Source organism: Petaurus breviceps, unplaced genomic scaffold, assembly GCF_028583685.1.
Source record: "Petaurus breviceps papuanus isolate PSGF00001 unplaced genomic scaffold, PetGlider_PUasm1.0 90849, whole genome shotgun sequence".
In the NCBI taxonomy this organism is placed as follows: domain Eukaryota; kingdom Metazoa; phylum Chordata; class Mammalia; order Diprotodontia; family Petauridae; genus Petaurus; species Petaurus breviceps.
The window spans coordinates 18,147,906-18,170,478 of NW_027187361.1; the positions used below are offsets into that span (position 1 = coordinate 18,147,906).

General features: G+C 36.4%; 1 protein-coding gene across 3 annotated transcripts in view; it reads left to right on the plus strand.

Annotated features, from left to right (window-relative positions):
- HERC2 (HECT and RLD domain containing E3 ubiquitin protein ligase 2) overlaps positions 1-22,573 on the plus strand; it is a 234,456-nt gene that overhangs the window by 143,812 nt on the left and 68,071 nt on the right. For all 3 annotated transcript variants that reach the window (XM_069072939.1, XM_069072941.1, XM_069072940.1), the window contains 22 exons: positions 1,716-1,974; positions 2,123-2,265; positions 3,056-3,154; positions 3,256-3,424; positions 3,520-3,645; positions 4,535-4,643; positions 4,995-5,134; positions 6,273-6,463; positions 7,381-7,486; positions 7,574-7,665; positions 10,804-10,979; positions 13,276-13,387; positions 14,547-14,628; positions 14,784-14,927; positions 16,373-16,463; positions 16,789-16,966; positions 17,207-17,288; positions 17,608-17,779; positions 19,064-19,208; positions 20,332-20,557; positions 21,364-21,535; positions 22,346-22,535. In XM_069072939.1, coding sequence (XP_068929040.1) covers positions 1,716-1,974; positions 2,123-2,265; positions 3,056-3,154; positions 3,256-3,424; positions 3,520-3,645; positions 4,535-4,643; positions 4,995-5,134; positions 6,273-6,463; positions 7,381-7,486; positions 7,574-7,665; positions 10,804-10,979; positions 13,276-13,387; positions 14,547-14,628; positions 14,784-14,927; positions 16,373-16,463; positions 16,789-16,966; positions 17,207-17,288; positions 17,608-17,779; positions 19,064-19,208; positions 20,332-20,557; positions 21,364-21,535; positions 22,346-22,535 — 3,204 coding nt within the window. The remainder of the gene's footprint in view (positions 1-1,715; positions 1,975-2,122; positions 2,266-3,055; positions 3,155-3,255; positions 3,425-3,519; positions 3,646-4,534; positions 4,644-4,994; positions 5,135-6,272; positions 6,464-7,380; positions 7,487-7,573; positions 7,666-10,803; positions 10,980-13,275; positions 13,388-14,546; positions 14,629-14,783; positions 14,928-16,372; positions 16,464-16,788; positions 16,967-17,206; positions 17,289-17,607; positions 17,780-19,063; positions 19,209-20,331; positions 20,558-21,363; positions 21,536-22,345; positions 22,536-22,573) is intronic.

Genomic DNA, 22,573 nt, shown 5'->3' on the forward strand with positions numbered 1-22,573 from the left:
TCCACCATTTTGTCTCTGACCCTCAATTGTGAAGTTTTATTTAGATGATGCTCAAATGTGGACAGCTAGGTGGCACAGTGGATAGAGTGCTGGGACTAGAGTCAGGAAGCCCTGAGTTCAGATCTTCCCTCAGACACTTACTAGCTGCGTGACCCTGGGCAAGTCACTTAACCCTTTTTGCCTCAGTTTCCTCATCTCTACAATGAGCTGGAGAAGGAAATGGCAAACCACTCCAGTATCTGCCGAGAAGAGTCAGACCTGACTGAATCGACTCAACAACAACAGCAACTCAGATTTAAAATAATTACATTTATTAAAAGGCATTCTTTGGAGAATTTGGAATAGGAATGAATCTATATGTTTCTTGAATGATTCATGTAGCTTTTAAAGCCAATTTTCAAACTTCATTTTCTATCAACTATCTCCCACTTCATTTTGTTACTCCCTGATTTGATTGGCTAAATTCAAATGATTGTCAAGATACTTTATCATCAGAATTTAAGAATTGGAAAGGTGCTTTAGAGTTATAATTAGTAAAAATCCCCAGTCTTAATTCTGATAATTTCTTATTTACATCATGTTGTAAAATGCCATTTGTTTTCCATTTAAGAAACAGTGGAAAACTTTCCTCCCCACAACATGCTTTTGGCGGTAGACCACAGTTCATTACTATGTGTAGCCTTGCGGATTCTTTGGGGATATAACTCAGGGCCAGTGGTATTTCCTGTGATTTAATGTTGTCAGGCTATTGCTTCTTTTATCCACATTTGTGCTATTTTTGTCAAGAATGAGTGAAGGATTGAGAACTCTGATCTCTTACTAGTTTTCATCATGCCATCTTCTGGTACTGTGTGATATATACTTTTTCCAAGTTAATCATTATATCTTTTTCCATCACTTGGCTGAGATACTTGTCCACAACTTTCACAATGTTTTGGATGGATTCTTTCCATCCGTGTCATTCTCAGCTTCGTTGATTCCAACCATACCAGCTTAAACTCTTTATGCTTCATAAATGAATGTTGTTCCTTACTCCTAGATAAATGATTTTTGATTCCTTCTGCTTCCAGAATGATTCTCTTATTGATTTCCACCTGTTCATAGAACCTTGGAATTCTGCTCTGTTCTTGTTCATTCACTATGAGGAAAAATTTTGCCATTTTTTTTCTGAATAGTATTTTCCCCTGATATAGCACAGAAGTATCAGGTGTAATGAGAACTACAAATTCAGGGTGTCCAGTGGAGGAGAGGGGGGAATAGTGGTAGGGGTTTGGTGGGGGGTGGGGAATGAAACACAGCATAGACTTGTAAATACTATATTTGTTAGAAGAGGTTGGGTAAACCCTTTATTGGAAGGCAGAGTTGCACAGACTGAAAAGGTGGAGGGAGTTGTAATGTCTGTCATTGAAAGGAGTATTTCATGCTTAGGAAATTGTGAACCTTTTAAAGTATCAAAAAACATAGTGAACATGCCTTTTCTCTTCTAACACTTTGTTAAGTTATTATGTACAAAAATGTTAGAAATGTTAGAAAGCTTAAGAGCTTAAGAGAAAAATGTTTCAGGCCTTCGAACAATATATTGTATATCACGGCTTTCAAAGACACAGTAATTATGTATGGGCATATTATTGTCATCAGTTCATAACGTGACTTTACAATATTCAGGCCTCAGAATTCTCATTACAAAGTTGCGGGTTTTTCCTCCCTTTGGATAGGCTGCTGCTTTGGCTGTGTGCCAGTGCTTAGCTGTGGAGTCAACCCATCCATCAACCCCAGTGTTTGAAGAGTGTAGTTCCAGTGAGGCCACAACACCTGTCACAGTGCAGCACATTCGACCTGTGAAAGTGAAAAAGAGAAAGCAATCTCCTATTCCTGCGCTGCCTATTGTAATACAGCTCATGGAAATGGGATTTCCTAGGAAAAACATTGAATTTGCGTTAAAGTCGCTTACTGGGACTGCTTCTGGCTTACCAGGTATTGCATTTTTAAGACTTGTTTTATTCACATGCTTAAATATATCATGCCTTTCAGTGTAAATGACAGCAGCCTTTCTTAATTTTTGTTAATATAATAAAATGTTAAGTCTGTATGAACTAATAATATATATGTACATTTTTTTAAGGTGTCGAAGCCTTGGTTGGTTGGTTGCTGGATCATCCTGATGTACAAATTACTGATCTCTCAGATGCTGATACAGTGTCTGATGAATATTCAGATGATGAAATAGTGGAAGACGTGGAAGATGCTGAGGCCTCTTACCCTGTGGTTAGTGTGTGGGGAGGCAGTGTGGTATAGTGGAAAGACTTCTTTATTTGGAGTCAGTGGACTTGGCTTTGAATCCCAGCCCTCCTGCTTACTATTGATATGACCTTGGGCAGGTCACTTAACTTCTCTCAGCCTCATTTTGCTTAGTTGTAAAATGAAGGGGTTAGAATGGATGACCAGGCTCTCAGGAACTTTCCAGTTTAGGATCTGTGATTCTGTAATCTTTCTTAAAAGTTGAATCAGAAATTAATTCTACACATTATTGGGTAACTTAAACTTGCAAAACAAGAGTGGCAGAGTTTAATGCTAAACCTATGTTGTTTTGTTGATTAGACTTTTTTCCCAATTAGATTCACTCTTGAGAAGAGTGAAAAAGTCTTGTACTTTGGTTTTGTCAGAGCATTTAGTAAGGTGATGGGTATGTAGTAGTAGGTCAATAAATATGAGATTGTTATTTTTCTTGTCTGAGTGGGAGAGGTTGTAGTAATGTCTAATGATAAGTAAAGTGCCTTAGGCACAGAGATATAACCCTGTTCCTATGATTCTCTGACATTCAGACGTTAAATATGTTGAAATGAATATTGTCCTGAATTTCTGTTCTGGATGGCTTAATCTTAAGGATTACTTTGAGGTTGATTCAGGAATTTTGGATATTTGCTATTTCCTAGATTCATTTCTGGAAATGATATTGATAGTTCTTAAAGTGTAATTAATTCTGTTCACTATGTAAAATTATATTTGGGGTTAAATATCTTTAATTTTTTTTTTTGGGGGGGGTTTTGTGTTTTAGTCTAGTTGTGCCGTTGTAACAGAGAGCCAAACGTATAAAAAGCGTGCTGATTTCTTAAGTAATGATGACTATGCAGTATATGTGAGAGAAAACATTCAGGTGAGTAGTGTTTTTAGGCTCCAGGTTATTGGATACTGACTTGTGTGAACGATTCAGGTCATACAGTTGTGACCGGATATTCTCTCTTGATTTTGATTCAGGTAGGAATGATGGTTAGGTGCTGCAGAACATATGAAGAAGTCTGTGAAGGAGACATAGGTAAAGTGATTAAACTGGACAGAGACGGGTTACATGACCTCAACGTGCAGTGTGATTGGCAACAGAAGGGGAGTACCTACTGGGTTAGATATATCCACGTCGAACTGATAGGTAAGGACAGTTGGCAGTAAATTCTCTTTATGTATTTTAATATGAAGTAAAATATTTTTAGAAGCAAATATAAACTGTTTGGTTGAAATTCTTAGGTTTCCCACCACAGAGTTCTCCTTCCCATATCAAGATTGGTGATAAAGTTAGAGTGAAAACATCAGTAACCACACCAAAATACAAATGGGGATCAGTTACTCATAGGAGTGTGGGAGTTGTGAAAGGTAATGCATCTATCCATTTGAATAACATACAAAGTATTAGTTTGCCATCAATCCATACCATGTTTTATGTGTAGAGCCCCAAAGTGCTAAGTATTAAAATAGTCATATTTTCCCAAGGTTTTTTTTGTGTGTGTTATAAACTTTGGATGCTTCTTCTATAAATAGAAATTTGTGTTATAACTAGATTAGTGAACTGGCAGTACAGATTTTTCATTTCATTCTTTAATGAAAGCAACATGGCAATAAATTGCCCATAGTCTCTGGATCTGAGATTTTGAAGAATTTTAGCAATGTGAAGTTACTAAAGAATGCAGAAGGAATTTTAATGTATTAATATTTTTCCCCTCTTAGTTTTGAACTCCGTAAGTGTATTGTCCTATTTTGAGAACATTATTTTCTTATAATTTTCTTTTTAAATGCTTTATAGAATTAGTGTCATACCTGTAGTGACAAATGGAGAAGAGGAAAGAGATTTTAAGTTAACATTTCTAAAAACTGGATAAAACACTAAATTACTTACCTTTTTCCTTTAAAAATATCTTTTTTTTTCTCAAGAGGTTCTCAAAAGTATTATAATAAATTTTGGTGGTTTTGAAAATGAGATCATATCGAACATTGTAACACTGAAAGGTGACAATTGCAATGATTTTGTTTTTAGTTTAATATTTTTGTATAGTAAGATAGTCTTGCTGTAGTTATGGTGGGGTTATTTCTTTGGTATTAATGATAGGTGATCATTTTTCCAAGTATACATAAATGTAATAAAAATATTTTATGACTAAAATGGAATTTTAATTTTATGACTAAAGTTAAATTGTAATTTTAAAAAGTCTTTTTGGTAACTGATAAATTTTTCATTTCCCTCACTAAGAAATTTCTGCTGTTTTAGCTTTTAGTGCCAATGGAAAGGATGTCATTGTGGACTTTCCTCAACAGTCTCATTGGACAGGATTATTGTCCGAAATGGAACTGGTGCCTAGTATCCATCCTGGAGTTACGTACGTTTTGATTTTCTTACATTTGTAAGAATTTTAAACGTGGTGGAGCATTGGTAGAGCTTTTATAAATGGGTTCCTAACCTTTCTGTGTCATGAACCCCTTTGTCAGTTTGATGAAGCTGGCAAATACAGCTTCTCAGAACGTTTTTAAATGCATAAAATAAAATATATAAGACTACAAAGGAAACTAACGGTCCCAAGTTCTTGAATCCTCTGAAATCTCTTTACCTTGGTGGTCTGTGGATTTACAGATCAGGAACCTCCTTTTTTATAGCAGATTGGAACTGCTTATATTTTTTCATATGTCATCTTTTAAGTGATCAAATTTGTCATATATTTTCAAATTATTAGGTGTGATGGCTGCCAGATGTTTCCTATCAATGGGCCTCGTTTCAAATGCAGAAATTGTGATGATTTTGACTTTTGTGAAACCTGTTTTAAAACCAGGAAGCATAATACCAGACATACTTTTGGCAGAATAAATGAACCAGGTATGTCAAGTGAGAGAATCTGAATGATTTTCCTCCAGCTAGTATGTCAATAAATACTTCAATTAGTATACTTCAGTGACCATTTGAAAAATGCAGAATTTTTGAGGAAATAGGAAGATTTAGCTTTTACCAAATGACCTTATGTCTGTTCCCAGAAATTTAGACTAAAAAAAGATATTCAGTGTTAGAAAAACAGACACTAAACTGTGGTATGGACAAAAAAGTCAAGGAAAAAAACATCATGCGGAAGACAGCTATCAGATACACAATGTGCCTTCAAATGGATTTAATCACTTGAATATCAGCAACATAAATAGTTAACGGTTCATCTCTATAGTTGCCCTTTTGTTCTAGGATTAAACAGTGTGAAAGGGAGTTGGGAGATACTTCACTTATATGTACTTTTAAAATATCTATCTGTCTATCTGTCTGTCTGTCTGTCTGTCTATCTATCTATCTGTCTATCTATCTATCTATCTATCTATCTATCTATCTATCTATCTATCTATCTATCTATCTATCTATCTATCTATCTATCTATCTAATCTATCCTAGTCGAAATAGGTTGAATTGTACAGGGGGCCGGAAAGAACAATAGACTGGGAATCAGGGAAAACCTGAGTCTGATCTCCAACCCCCCTGCAGTAATTTTATGTCATTGGGCAAGAAACTGAATTTCTGTAACTGAGTGTAACTAGATTGTGAATTCTTTGCAGTTCTCATGTTTTCTTCAGTAGTTAATTATTACCTTTGACTTATAGGTACTTAAGTGTATGCAGTTCTGTTATTTTAATAAACCAACTTTGCATATTTTTATTTTGAGAAATACAAGTTATCTCTCATTTTTGTACTTGCCATCTCAGACTTGATACTTTTTGTCTTGGAACCTTGTGGTTTATATGGCGGTAGTCATTGTAAAAATCTGTGAGAAATGAGTAGGCCTCCATGCTGTAGCTTGGATATGTAAATGTTATTGGTTGTGTACAGGAATAGGGATGGTGCTGCTTTTTGAATTTCAGAATATGGAAGCATCAGATTGATCAGAATAAGACTCTTAATTCTAAAACTTTTTTCTAAATTCCGTGATTCACAGAATAATACCGTTTATGCCCCTGACCATTCATTTTATGTTGAGCAGGTCAGTCTCCTGTATTTTGTGGGCGTTCTGGGAAGCAACTGAAACGCTGTCACAGCAGTCAACCTGGAATGCTTCTGGATAATTGGTCAAGAATTGTTAAGAATCTAAATGTGTCCTCATCAGTAAATCAAGCTTCTCGCCTGATTGATGGCAGCGAACCATGCTGGCAGTCATCTGGGTCACAAGGCAAGGTAAATGCAAACAGCTGTACGTTATAGTTCTTCTCTTCCAGTTAATTTCAAAATGAAGGGAATTGATGAAGATCTAGTAATACTCACTTTGAGAGTATCTGAGAAAAATTTACTGGAACAAAGCATAATAGAGTTCTTTTTAGAGTAAATATGCTTATTTATTTAATGTATTTGGAAAAAAATATTCATGGCATTGACCATTTTTCTTCTTCCAAGAAATGGCTGTAGAACTATGTGTATAAATTCAAATATATATTATTTTCACAGGTGAAGGAAGTATCTAACTAAAAAAGCAATTATCAAGCACCAGTACCATGTGCCAGGTACTATAGTAGGCACTTAGGATGCAATTACCAACCAAAGAGGCCATGCTTACTCTAATGGAGCTTGTATTCTATGTAGACAGCATGTGTGTATATTGCCAGCAGTTTTTCCACTCTCAGAATGTCTTCATTGGTCTTTAGCCAGCTTTAGCATTTCATGAGGGACCCAAGTCAGGCTCACGTTACTCCCAGCTTGACTCTGAATTTCTACACCTCCTTGTCAGCAGCCTTATCCCCCACCTCTGCCTTGTGATCTCTCCTCGCCAAGCTTCCTGCTTGTCTTGATTTACCCTGTTTGCCTGGCACATAGTAAGAACTTAATAAATTCTCTCTCTCCAATAGAAAAAGAATTTATTTAGCTTTGGGATGGTTTTCTATTTGCATTTGAATATGAATTTGTCCAATCTGTAAAATTCAAACAAAAATCATGAAACTACATGAGAACAGCTATTTAGAACTGAACTTATTTTCAGATTAGTGCATAGAAATAACCTAGACTGTCATGTACTAAACCTGACTAAAGATTTTAGAATTGATGTTTTTTTAAAATGTCTAGACTATAGCTAAGAATGCCTTTTTTTTTTTTTTTTAAAGCATTGGATTCGACTGGAGATTTTCCCGGACGTTCTTGTTCATAGACTGAAAATGATAGTCGATCCTGCTGACAGTAGCTACATGCCTTCACTAGTTGTAGTTTCAGGTAATTGAATCAGATCACTGGAAAAAGAAGTCTTCTCCTTCAAATGATAAAATCCATTTCTCTGATTCCTTTATTTTTTTCCTTTAGGTGGGAATTCCCTAAATAACTTAATTGAACTAAAGACAATCAATATTAACCCAGCTGATACCACAGTGCCTCTTCTAAGTGACTGCACCGAGGTAGGTGCAAGATATTAACCAAGGAAGTCACTCTTCCATAATTCTGCAGTTCAAACTATTTAATGCTTTCAGTTCCATACTGGTGTCTAGTCTCTTTTGTTCCATTTGTATTTTTTTCTTGACGATTCAGGGTTAGATTATGTCATCTTAGTATATTATCTTATTATTTTATGCTTGTAAGAAATTACAGTTGTAAGTTTTCAGATAATCTTGAGAAGAAAATTTCATAACAAATTTGTTTGCTCATCAAAAATTGCATTGTTAAAAAATACCAAAAAAATCTCTTAAAAAACAGTAAGGGATAGCATAGCAGCGCTTAATAAATATTTTGTGGTTTAATTTGATCCTCTGACTACATGCATATGAGAGTCAAATTGGTGTTCACATAATCCAATTCAATTATGTTGCTTCTGCAGTCACATTGTGTGGTTTCAAGTAATTACTTGCTTTTATTCTTAATCCTATGGATGTAGTTTTTCCAGTAACCATGACATAGTATATATTATGTTTAGACATTCAATGAAAAGTTTATTATCTATAATCTTTGTATATTCTGTGAAAAGTTTATAAAATCACTTTAATTACTACTACAGTTGTTACACGAAAGAGGAGATGTTTTCACTTTCCTGAAATAAATGGTCTGATGAATTTAGCTGATTAAAAAAACATACACAAGACAACACTGGGAGAGTTCTATATTAACTGTTCTGCTTTTCTGTCTGCTGCATTTGACACTAGAGATGACCCTTTCCTTGACGCTCACTCCTCTTTTGGATTTTCGCAGCACTTTTTTGGGTCACTTTTCTCTCCTGGTTTTACTCTTATCTTATGATTACCTCTTCTTAATTTCCTTTGGTGACTAAATATCTGCATTTCATATCCTAAACGTAGTCCCCAGGGTTCTGTCTTAAGCCCTCTTCTCTTCTCTCCACTCTTGGTAACTTTATCACCTCCAGTGAATTTAATTATTGTCTTTATGATAATTAAATCTGTCTGTCTATATCCCTCCATCCATCCATCTATCCATCTGTCTGTCTATCTATCTTGTCCTATTCACTTCCCGAGTACTAATACCACTAATTTTCTAATGGCTTTTTCTAACTTAAGTCCCAGAGATATCTTAAACTCTGCAAGTTTAAAATTGAATTCATTATCTTTTCCTCCTCCTCTCCCTGCTGTCCATCTTTCCTCCAAACTTCCCTATTTCTGTCAAATCATGACTATTACTTTACTTCCTTTATAGTCTCAACCTAATTGCTGTTTAAATTTAACACTATCGTCTTCACTCAGATCCCTTGACCCTTGTCTTATTGCCTGTTGCAAAACATCAGACTTGAATTATTCCACCATCTGCCTTTTCCAGTCCTGCTTACTAGCTGCTGAATGCAGCTGGAGGAAGCCTTAGGACTCTTGTTGACTAGGAACATTACAAATCTGTGTTATCCCACCTTCACTGGGCCCTCACTGCATTAAGAAAAGTCCTTTATTACTCCTCCTTACTTCTTATTTTACATTTGACATGAGCTCCCTTTTCTCTCATTCCCTTAAGCTTCACATCATCTTCCCTGACATCCTTTTTCCTTTTCCCCCAGTTTTTGACAGTGAGGTGCTCCTTCACTTTGCCGATGTCCGCTCTTCTGCATGTGCGCTAATCCTGTCTCCTCTTTGTCTTCTCCAGGATATTGCGTCTTCAGCCATCCCCTTTCTCCATTTTCAACCTCTCCCTTTTTACTACTTCCTTCTCTCTTGCTTTGAAACATGCCTGTGTCTCTGTATTCTTCAGACCCTACAGTCCCCTCAAAACTATTGTCCTATATCATTCATCCTTTTCTTAGCCAAATTCCACTCCATTCCCTGCCTCTGCTTCCCTTCTTCTCACTGTTCTCCCTTATATAGTCTGTTTTTTTTTATCTCATCGCTCTACTGAAGCTGCCTTCTCCAGTGTTATCAGTGATTTGCCAGATCTGATGATTCTTTTCTCAGTCCTCAATCCCTTTGAATTTGTCTGTTGCATTTGGTACTGCTGACCACTTTGTCCAGCATGTTCTCTCCACTTTGGTTTTTTATGACAGGACTTTTTCTTGTTTCTCCTTAAACCAGTGTGACTGTCCCTTCTCAGTCTCCTTTGCTGTCTTGTTATCTGTAACACAGCCTCTATATGTGGATCATCCTTAAACCATTTTCTCTTCTTCCTTAATACTGTCTTAGTAAACTCATCAGCTCCCATAGGTGTGACTTTCTTCTCTATGCAGATGCTTCACAGATTTATATATCAAGCCCTAGTCTCTTTGCTGAATTTTCAAGTTACTAATAGACATTTCTAAGCGAATATCCTGGATACCGCATTCATTTTGTCCAAAGCTGAAATAATTGTCTTTATCTTCCACCCTTCTCCTCTTCTTACCTTCTGTGCTTCTGTGAAAGGCATTCATCCATTCTCTCAGGTGTATAACCTCAGTATTATCCTGGGCCCTTTGCGTTCCCTCATCCTACTGAATCCAAAAAGTAGCCAGATTTTTCTGATTTTACCTTTATGTCATCTTCTTTCTACTTGTATAGCTACCGCCTTAATTTGGAACTTCACTAATTCTTTTTTATATTATTGCTGTGACCTTCTAATTAGACTCCTTGACTCAATTCACTCATTGCTCTAGTCGATCCTACACCCTGCTGTTAAAGTCATTTTCCTTATATACAGGTCTGGCCAAGCTTGAGTTTTTTCTTATTGCTGCTGCAAGGATAAAATAAAAACTCTTTGTTTTATAAATCCCTACACAACCTGGCCCCAAGCTGTCTCAGTAGCTCTATGAATCCCATACTCTGCAACTCAGTGAAACTAGCCTTCTTTCTGTTCCTTACCTGCATTATTTCCTATCTCCATGCATTTGCACTGGCTGGCTGTCCTCCTTGGCAGTAAGTATTGATTGAATGAATAATGACTAAATGGAATCCTCCATTAGAAGACAGATCTTTACTAAAGGAAGGATATTTTTATTTAACATAATGCCTTATACTTAAAGTTATTTCAGCTTCCCATACATGCCTTACGTTAGATTTTTTTCTCTTCCCACTCGTTTATTTGGAATATATTATGTAAATCTATATAAAAATACTATGACTAATTAAAAAATTATTTAGTATCACAGGTATATTGAGGTTGCCATAAAGCAATGCAGAAGCTCAGGAATAGATTGTAAAATTCATGGTCTTATTATCCTGGGACGAATTCGGGCAGAAGATGAAGATTTGGCTGCTGTTCCTTTCTTAGCGTCAGATAATGAAGAAGAAGATGATGATAAAGCTAACACTGGGAGGTACTATATTTAAATAAATTTCTCCTTGGAATTCTAACCCAGATTTCAGAAGAGTTATCAGATGTTTTATCCGTCTGTCTAACACCTAGGGGAATGCTTCATAAGTATGTACGACATACGTGTCATTCAGACTCACACGCCAGTGTTAGTAAGCTGTGTGGTACTGTCATGCTTGTCCCCTGTTTTCTACAGCACATTTTCTTACGCATTGAGTTGAATGAATGAATAAAAGCTTTTACTGGCAAAAGGGATGTTAGAAACAACTCTATAATATCACCATTCCCTTTAAGAACCCTGGAACTGTTTGGCCGTATCTATATGATGTTGTTGTCCATTAGTATAAGGGCAGAAGTTGAGGAAGAAAGGCAGTCAGTGGTGTGATAAATGGGGGGTAGTGGAGAATAACGTGGGGGCCAGTAGATAGTACCCACCATTGTTTGAATAGGGTGGAAAATATCGATACTGTAAATTTCAAAGGAGGAGGGTTGCTGAGCATTTGCAGAGAAGCTCGACTCTGAGAATGGCAGTGGGGAAGAAGGGCTAGTCGACATCCTCCCGTAAGACCAGTAATGTCTGGAGGCTGTTGAAGGTAAAATTGACAAAGATGTCGAGTCATCTGGGGAAAAAAAATACTTAAGGTATTTCCTTGATGGGCTACCCAAGTAGTCTCATCCAGATAAAAGTCAGTGATTCCCATCATGCCTCAGTCCATTCATTTGCTAAGTCTTGTATCTGCTCACACCAGAATTCTGGCTTTTACCCTTTCTTTCTTTCTGTGCCCAGGGCCATTACTCTGGTTCAGTCCGTCACACCTCTCATTTGCACTATTGTAGTAGCTTCTAATTCGTCCATCCCTTTTTCAGCCCATTGTCCACACAACTTGTCAGACTCAGGTCACTTCCTAATCAAAAATGATCATAGATTCTAGAATAAAATTCAGATGCTTGGCTGACATTTAATGCCTTCTGTGACCTCGGTTCTAGCCTGTCTCTCCAAGGTTATTTTGCATTACTCCTCTACGTGCCCCCTGTGCTGTAGACAGACCGGCTAACTTAATGTTCCTGAGCTCAGAATTCCCTCTCCCACCTCCCAGCCTTTGCACAGGCTGTTTGCTCTGTCCTGAATGTATTCCCTTTTTTACCTTTAACTTTTAGAATCTCTAGCTTCCTTTGAGGCTCAGCTTATCTGCTTTGTGAAGCCTTTCTTGATACATCTCCCTCCACTCCCCATTGCCATTATTCTCTCTCTCCAAGTTTCCTTGTAGGTACTTATTTGTATGTTGTGAATTAACACAAGCGCCTTGATGAGCAGTGCTCTCTCATTTCCATGCCCTCGCTTTCTAGCCTGTAGTAGGTGCCTGATGCATGTATATTGAATTGATTTTCAGTTTATGGTGTGGTCAGGGATGAGAGAGGAGTAAATAGCCATCTACCTCATTTGTACCTCAATGCGCAAGACGTCTCTGATGCTTTTTGCATAATAGATCATTGAGCTCTGTGTGCCTCCTTTTGTTTTTGTTTTTGGAGGGGGGAAGGCAGGGCAGTTGGGGTGAAGTGACTCGCCCAAGGTCACAGGGCTAGCAAGTGTTAAGTGTCTGAGGCCAGATTTGAGCTCAGGTCCTCCTGACTCCGGGGCCAGGGCTCTGGTCACTGCGCCATGTCGTGCCTCCTTCTTTATGAGATATGACCAAACAGAAAGATGATAGAGATTTTTTCGAGAGAGCCAGTTTTAGTGGCATAAATGATCAATGCCCCTTCAAACATGCCTCATAGAGTAACCATTTCACCTTATACCAGAAATTTGTTGAATGATGACCCTGAATCATCTTTACTGTTTTGTGTAATGTCACATTGTTCATACTAGACTTTCAGTTTCACGATTCAAAGAAAGCTATCTTATTTTTCCTTTCATCCTCCACAGTGCTTGCATATAATTGGTACTCAATCAGTAATTTGGTTGAATGAAAAAAAGGTTAACTTTTGTTCAGGATATTTGTTTTAAGTGTTCTGGTTTGCATCAAATACAGTCAAAATGAAAACACTAACCCTTAGAATGTCACCCTTAACTAGTGGGAAGAAATATTCATATAGGATTAATGGGGGCAGGGGGTGGACGGTGGACTGGATGATTTCTGATAGGGCCAAAATGTTACCATATTTACATAATGAAGGATAACAATGTTGTTATGAAAGATAACTATGTTATTTACCATGCTTCCCTCCCCTCTCTTTGCTGTCTCCTTCTTCCCTCCCTCCTTCCTCTTCTCTCTGTTTCTCTGTTTCTCTCTCTCCTTCAGTCTTATTAGGAAGAAGGCTTCTGGATTGGAATCAGCAGCTACAATAAGAACCAAAGTCTTTGTCTGGGGGCTGAATGACAAGGACCAGCTGGGAGGATTAAAGGGCTCTAAGGTATTTGCTCGTGTGCCTTCAAAACATAAAATTAATAAAGGCAGTTTTTTGTGAAGCATTTTATTTTAAACCCCCCAAATTTGTGACTATTCCTTAGCTCAAGGAAAATTTCTTTGTTCATGAGGGAATTTGATCTTTTGTTAAAAGGGACTTTTTTATTCTTTTATCATCACTTTTCTACACAGAAAATTTTTTCAAACTTGCTCGCGTTTATTGGCATATGTTGAATAATTTTTAGAAGCATGGCTCAAACATGGACATTATTCTTGTGTTCTTAGTGGTGCCAAACTTTAGCCATGGAGATCAGTGGATGTAGTTGATGCACCTGCCATTTAAAGGCAATGAAATAAAGTTGTGAAGCTCTTTGATTAACATATAGAAAATAGCCTTGGTAAGATCTGGATTATAAATTACAATGTCCCGTATCAGTTATGGACAACTTTAATTCTCTGATAAAGGTATGGCATCGTAGGCAGACAGCTTGATTCTGTATTTCTAGTTTCCTTTCTGCCTCAAGTAACTGAGTAAATTGTAGCTATATACTTTTATTTCATTGCTCCTTAAGTGGAGGATAGCTTTGTCATCAACTTAAAGTTCAGAGGCATTTTGAAGATTTAAAAAAAATCGTCAAATATTTTGTATTTCTGGGGAAAAATAAGAATCATTTAGGACATTGCTGTGATTATAGGTAGGTTCGCTAGGCATACGCTAATTTTGAGAGAGTTCCTTTTGACCGAGAGAGAACTGACACTCTAAGAAGGTCACTGTTTGTTATCCTGGTCATAGTCTAAGCAGTAGTATAAACTTACTTAACATGGATTCTGTGTAAAGTCTGTCAAGTGTAGCTATAATTAATGCTTTCTAATTGAATGGAATAATGTTATTTCTACAAACATAGATACTGAACCTTAATTTCAAAATGTATTATTATTATAGGGAAAATATTCTGCATGAATGAATCAGTAGTTTAAAAAAATCTATAGTTGAAATTTTGAGCATTTTTTTGGATAAAAAAATCTAAGGGAAAATTGCTGTCAGATGAATAATTGGGAGGAAATGTACTTTTCTAGAGCTATTTACATTCAAATTTAAGTATGATTTTAATACATAATTAAAAGTAGTAGCATATCTTTCCTTCTTTTGTCTCCTGTACATATAGATAAAAGTTCCTTCATTCTCTGAAACCCTTTCTGCCTTGAATGTAGTTCAAGTGGCAGGTGGATCTAAAAGTTTGTTTGCAGGTATAGTGATCCTAATTTTTATTGTATATTTATTTTTCTTTCCTCTCTATTTTAAATTTATATACCTAAAGAAGACTGAAAAATATTTGCTGACATGTTAATTTGGTTATTATACTTCATGTTGGTGTGATTTCCTGTTACTCATTTGTTTTTAGTGACCGTGGAGGGTAAAGTGTATGCTTGTGGAGAAGCTACTAATGGCCGACTGGGTCTAGGCATTTCCAGTGGAACTGTGCCCATTCCTCGCCAGATTACAGCCCTCAGCAATTATGTGGTAAAGAAGGTCGCCGTTCACTCAGGTACAGTTTTAATGTCTCCTCTAGAGCCATGAACTTGTTGTGAATGATACTTTTCAGCTGTTATCTCATACTTTCTCACATGTCAGAAAGATTTTGGCACCAGTTTTTACTTCGTTAAATAACAAACTTGGACTAACATTTAATTAACCTGATCATAAATGTTTTGACTGTTATTATTTTAGAAGAATATGTAGAAATTTGGAATACTGTTCTCACCCACTTAGCACTAGTAGAGTTAAGTAGTTAGTTATGTATAGCTGCTTAAGCCCATGCTTCCTGAAAGTAATTTTTAATGAAAAGATTATATCTTTGAGATTGGCATAAGTAGCATCTCGCTAGATGACTAATTTTAACATCATTGGGAGTTTGAACTTTAGCAGTAGGACTTTTTCAGACTCTAGGAATTATTTTTAAATTCTTATTTTAAAATTATTTTTATATATTTAAAATAATATTTGGTAAAATATTCCATTGCTTGCATTCATTCTTGCCTTTGCTTAAACTAATATTTATCTGTAAATTGATTACATTTTCCTATGCATATGTTTTTACAGTGCTTTCCTTTAGCATGTTGATTAATATTTTCTTCATAAAAATCTAAAGAGCTTATATATTTAATGAGACATTTAGGTGGTGTATGTCTTTTTGTTTTCTTTATGAGAATAGTCATTTATTTAAATTAACATCATTAGTTAGCCTTGATTCCAATGTCAAATTGGTAGGTAAACAAAATTTATTTGTTGGTAGGTTAACAAAATTTATTTGTAAGTATAGTTAGTTAGAATTGAAGAGGTTTGGGGTGCTGGGACCCCAAGAATGCCAAGGCAGAGTTGCCTGGAATGAATTCACACACTCAAACCTTCTCTCTGTCAAGTGGCAGAAGTTTATTGTGACACCAGTAGTAGCAGATGAAGTTCTTTTTGGGAACTTGCAGCTTAATGGGGGTGAATCTAAAGCTTATATAGAAAAGGGGCAAAGAAAGGAATGTTAGTGATGCTAATTTGATAATGTAAGGGGTCCAGGTGTTACTGATCTATGGATGGAAAAATTCAGGGAGTCAGCAGGGACAACTTCGTTGATACTCAACATTGAGGGAGAAAAGACAGTTTTTGTTTAGCTGCCAGAGGCATGGGCCTTGGGCAGGCACCAAAGACAGGATCCTTGCGCAGGCACCCTGGGAAAGAGTCCTTGGGTAAGCATCCTGAACTAGTAGCATTTATCTGCAAAATTACAGGGTCAACTCTGTGCCTGTAACAAGGAGATAATTTTCTCGTGGGGACAGTGGAGTGGGGATGGATTACTTAGACATGGTCTTAGGGCTTTTTGGGATCCAGGTCCTACCACCCCCTCAGAACAGCAGACTAGATTTTTGGATAAGAATTGATTCTTTTATGCCTCTTTAAAGAAGACCAGGTAATGTTTAAAACACACCTTGAATCTTGTAGGTGGCCGGCATGCCATGGCTTTAACTGTTGATGGAAAGGTATTTTCATGGGGCGAAGGTGATGATGGAAAACTCGGACACTTCAGCAGAATGTAAGCATGTTACATCTAGCCTTTCTTGCTAATGAGGAGAAATATCTACCTATCTTGGTAGTTTCTGTTATTTGCATTTATTAGAAATTTTAAGATGGGGTCTGTTTTTAGAAACATTTATTTTAAAAGTTTTTATAATTGCTTTAAAATACTCTTGGCAGTTTTAACAGATTGTTGGGATAAGTTTGCAATAAATCTACACATATAGACCCACTCTTGAGCCTGTGGTTCTGTGTAGGTGAATCAGTAACATTGATATTTTTATTCCTTCTTTAGGAATTAGACATTGATTATGGAAACTCTCATTTTAAAAATTTTGTTTTAGGAACTGTGATAAACCAAGACTGATAGAGGCATTGAAGACCAAACGTATTCGTGATATAGCTTGTGGCAGTTCTCACAGTGCTGCCATCACATCAAGTGGTGAATTATATACATGGGGCCTTGGAGAGTATGGCCGGCTGGGGCATGGAGATAATACCACACAGCTGAAACCCAAAATGGTGACTGTATAACATTTATTACTTACTTTTACAGAAAAAAAAAAAGAGAGAACTTGAAGGGAAGAAACATTTTGCAGGAATTAGTTCATATTCTGAGTTTAAAAAAAATTAAATTTGTAATGATTTAAATGATTTATTGTGGACAGTAACTTTGGGGTGTGTGTGTGTGTGTGTGTGTGTGTGTGTGTGTGTGTGTAACCTGACTTATTCTTCCCTCTCCTCCTCCCAATCCTCCAATAGGTGAAAGTTCTTCTTGGTCATCGAGTTATTCAGGTTGCTTGTGGAAGTAGAGATGCCCAAACCCTAGCTTTGACAGATGAAGGTGAGAATATACTTTATCCAAAGCGTAAATGGGTTGAAAATATTATATTAATCTTAAGTCTAGGGGTGGATTGAATCTCTGATTTCACTGATATCAGGAACTTCCAGGTGAGGAAATGCCTTCCAATAATGGCAGGTCAGCACCTCTCCACACCTTACAGCCTTAGAGAGTTGCCCAGAACCCTGAAACCTTAAGTGACTTGCTACTAAAACAGCCAATGTATGTCTGAGGCAGAACTTCCTGTCCTCGGGGCTGGCTCCCACCACACCATGATGCCTCTTTGAAGTATATGTTTGTTTCTTTTTTCCCCCCCATATAGGGTTGGTCTTTTCCTGGGGAGATGGTGACTTCGGGAAACTGGGCCGGGGAGGAAGTGAAGGATGTAACATTCCTCAGAACATTGAGAGACTTAATGGACAAGGGGTTTGCCAGATTGAGTGTGGGGCTCAGTTTTCCTTGGCACTTACAAAGTCAGGAGTAGTGTGGACTTGGTATGTAAAAGATTTTGCTCAGTATGACAGTTATATATTCACTGGAAACATTAGATTTTTGTTTTCGCTTTGTATATGAAAATGAACTTAATATGTGTTTTGGTCAACTCTTTCTTCCTCATTGTTAATTATCATCCTTCAGTTAAAGCTTGTTAAGATCTTGTGAATAGAAATAATCTCTAGTGAAGAGATTATGGTAAATTTGAGGCAGTAGAAAAACTGCCACAAGCTTTTGTTGTTGTTTTGTTAACTTATAATTAAAATGAAAGTTATCTTCAGCTGTTATAGAAGAAGCCATTTCAGAAGGGAGCAAGTTTTCATATCTACTTCTAAATTTCCAGAAAAAAATGGGCCTATTTTTCTGCAAATAAGTGGAAGAACCAAAAGTGGCTCTAGCAGTCATCAGAAACATTTTTTTTAAAGTTTCCAAAAAAATCACAGTAAACATGGAGGATTAGGGGCTAGACTCTAGTAAATGGGAAAAGCATTGGAGGAAGAGATTTTTATTACTATTTGATTCACTTTATTAAAAAATACAGATAAGTAATTTATATTTGATTATTTGAATAAACATATTAAATATCTACCTCGTGGGATAAATTGACCTTATTTGTTGGTGCTCTAACTTTATAGCAGTCTTTTAAGAAATACCTTAAGTACACTTAGATTAGCAATAGTGATTAAAACCGATTAGGTGACATAAAGATAGTCTGGGACTTCCTGGCCATGTAACTCTAGGAAAGTCATTTAACCTCTCTCGCCTTCAATTTCATCTTCTGTAAAATGAGTTTATATCAATGTTAAGAATGTGCTGATATTAAACATCTACATAGCAGAATAAATGGAATGTGATGGTATTATGAAGTCATTACAGCTTTACTTATCCTGTGGGTATTTAGATATTGTGATTTTACTTAGCATTATTAGGGATGTAATGACGTACTTTGTTATCTTTTCCTAAAGTCCTTCCCCAGTGCCTTCTTATTGTTTGAAGATGACCTTGAATCCTCAAGGCCCATATGAGAGGACAATAAGTTCTGATAGAGCCTACCAGGTTGAAATGGGCTTTGAGGTTGGGCCTGGTAATGGTGGTGATTTGTGTAAAGGCCATTTTAGGTGAATATTCATATATACAAAACAGAGAGAAGCCCATCACCATGATATGGTGAAATTGTTTGGTTTTAGCAGTTCACAAATACCATAACCTGAGATGTTTGTAGGTGTGTCAGTGGAGGGATATAAAGGATTACTTGAGCTTTGAAAAATGTCATTGTTCCTTTTTAGGGGTAAAGGGGATTACTTCAGGCTTGGTCATGGCACCGATGTCCATGTGAGAAAACCCCAAGTAGTAGAAGGCCTACGAGGAAAGAAGATCGTTCACGTGGCCGTGGGTGCCCTGCACTGCTTAGCTGTCACCGACACAGGTCAGGTAAGTGTGGACAGCTTGCTTCTGACATAAATGGAGTGCCAGGTCAATAGAGATTATGTCAGTGTTAGGTGTTTCCATCGACTATATTGTACATCAAAGGCGGCCAGTTCATGGCCTGTACAAGTCCTAATTTCAGATCAACCAGATTCAAATGTAATTGGGGGATTTTAATAAAATTAATAAAAATACAGTGCAACATAATGTCACTTTGTGTTTTTTTAAGTCAATATGGAACCACAGGGACCCCTTTTTCTTTGAGTTTGACATTATTGCTATAAATCAGAAGTGTCAAACATGGTTGGCGTGTCACTGTATGAGCATGCATCTGGTGGGGATTCTGATGTAGGGCTGATGGCCTACTTTTCTGTTTGAGAATACTGATGATAAAATGATTATCCTCACCCATATCATTAAAGATATGTTAAAAGCAGAGTAGTACCTATACTAATTTGTATATTAATAGTTATTATAATAGGATTACTAAGGCAGTTCAAGCTATAGATTTCTGAAATATAAAAAATACTGTAGAGATTACCCACTAAATTGTTTAAAGATAAGTCTTGTTAGGAATATGTGGAAGAAAATAAAGTTTATACATAGATCCTTATTATTTACAAAAAGACTGCTCAGTTAGCATGATTCTTAGGAAGTCTTATTGTTATACCAAGTTCATTAGTTTTTGCTTTTTTGAAAAGGACAATGAGAAGTAAAACTAAGATTCTCAGGTTCTTAATAGGTTGAATTTCATCAATATTTAGGCTTATAAGACCTTTATCACAGTCTTAAAATTTATTTCGTTTATAGTATCATGAAATTCCTTTGTAATAATCCATCTAGTCAAAATATAGCACAGTATTGACTATTCTTCCTGAAGTAGGAATATTTAAACTGAAAGATTATTTAGAATTTATTGATAAGCATACCTATTTCTTTTAATTATTCAAAATTCTAATCCCTTTGCAAAAAACAAGCAAAAAACCTAGCTTTTTATTACTGAATAAAACAGTATTGTAATAGATTTTTTTATTTAATTCATTGAGGTGGTAGAATAAGTATTTTTAACATAAATAGATCGATGTAAAAGAATTCTTAGTTTTAGAAATAATTAATTTTTCTTTTGCAGGTGTATGCTTGGGGTGATAATGACCATGGACAGCAAGGCAATGGAACCACCACTGTCAATAGAAAGCCCACTCTTGTACAAGGCTTAGAAGGCCAAAAAATCACCCGCGTAGCTTGTGGTTCGTCGCACAGTGTGGCATGGACAACAGTGGATGTAGCAACCCCATCTGTCCATGAGCCTGTCCTCTTCCAAACTGCTAGGGACCCTTTAGGCGCTTCTTACTTAGGTAACAGAGCTGGTTTGAATATAGACGTGAGATCCGGCAAGTGTGTGTTAGAGGCCACTGACATTTCAGGCAGCATTATTGTGTGAACTGGGGTATGGGTCAGAGGAGGAAGAGCATTCCTTGTGCTCTGGAAGAGGGTTTATATGAGTCACAGTGGGAGTTTGTGAAAGATAAAATAATGGAGCGTTTTCCTCTTCATGATTAGAAAGATCGTAACAGTTCAAAAGGAAACCCTTTCTTCTTGCTTTTTTCCTGACTGTCTCCTTAATTGAACGACAATGCTCAAATGCCATATTATGCATGATGTATGTGAATTCAGTTTAGTTAAACAGTTTGCCAAATAATTGATAAATCCTTAACTCTGCAAAATCCTGCCTTTAATGAAAGGCATTGTCTATACAATGTTTGCTTATTTGTTAGCTTCTGTAATACGGGATTTTATATTGTTTACATTTTCTTGGGAAAGTAAATTTGTATATATTTCTAATGTAACCTTTCAGTTTATAATATTAATTATTTTAGATGTCAATTTCAGTACCCATAATTTATAATCAAATATTTTGTCAAAATATTAAAATTTTAATGTGATAATGGGAAAGTATTTTTTAGGAATGATAGTCTTTTATTTATGTATGTTGGTGAACAGAGAAAATATTTATTGAGTCCAGGCATCCACTCTAACATTTCTGAATGTATGCAGCAAAGTGGAATATCTAGAAGCTAGAATTAGAAAGGCAAAACTGTTTAGAAACAAATAATATTATCCTTTTAAAATTAAGTACAAAATTTACTTTTCTGTTTCAAAGGTGTTCCTTCCGATGCCGATTCTTCTGCTGCCAGTAACAAAATCAGTGGTGTGAATAGTTCCAAGCCTAATCGCCCTTCCCTTGCTAAGATTCTCTTGTCTTTGGATGGAAACCTTGCCAAACAGCAAGCATTATCTCATATACTAACCGCACTGCAAATTATGTATGCGAGGTAGGTTTATCAGCTTATTTAAAAAACAAAAAAATGTACAAACGCTTTTGGCATATGCTCTTTTTCTTCATTGTTCAAGTAGATTTAAAAATCCTAAGTGTGTTAGGACTATTAATTGTTATTTATAAGTGTTCCTTTTGATTTACAGGGATTAGTACAATATTATTGTATTGGGTGGCTAATGGTTGGCCCCTTTGTACTCTAATAAGCTCTTTACCAAAGATGTGAAACATAAACCAAGACCATTTTCTGGTAGCTCTGTTATATTGATATATAGGAGAGAGATTTTATTGATGGTGATTTTGAAAAACACCCAGTGTGATATCATCTCTCCTACAAACAATGTTTATTGCTTGATATTTGTTTCAGTTTTTTGGCATGAATTATACCAGAATTAAAGCTCGTAACCTCAGTATGTCTCACCCTCCTACAAGCAGTGTACAGATTGAAAATTTTTGGGTTCTTTTTCAACTGAAGTCCGGTTTTTCATTGCTAGCAGCATCCAAAGCATCACTGCCCCCCCATGAAATTCTTCTGAATGTCTTCTGACCTGGTTTTGGGAAAAGGTTGCAACCTTGTAATTTTTATCCTAATTCATAAATTTCATTTCATTGTGATAAGGTATAAAATGTTTCCTTTTAGTCAAGAAATAAAAGGTTGCTGTTGTAAAGCAAAACGCTTAATTTTTCTGAAGACCTTTAACTTTGTTATCTGATTGAAACACAAGTTTTGGTTCTTTTATGGTTTTTTTCTTTTAATAGCCAGGAAAATGACAAAGTACCCCAAATGTTAAACTGAAATTTCTTTTAGAGATGCGGTGGTCGGAGCCCTAATGCCTGCTTCTATGATCGCACCAGTGGAGTGCCCATCATCTTCATCGCCCCCACCCCCCTCAGATGTGTCTTTGGTGGGAAGTCCCATGAATGGTGAAGAGGGTGTGATGGCTGTGGATGTGGAAGAAAGACTGAGCCCAAATCCGTGGCAGGACAGGAAGGGGGAGGTAATCAATCGAATGTAGGAAATAATTGGTGACAGGAG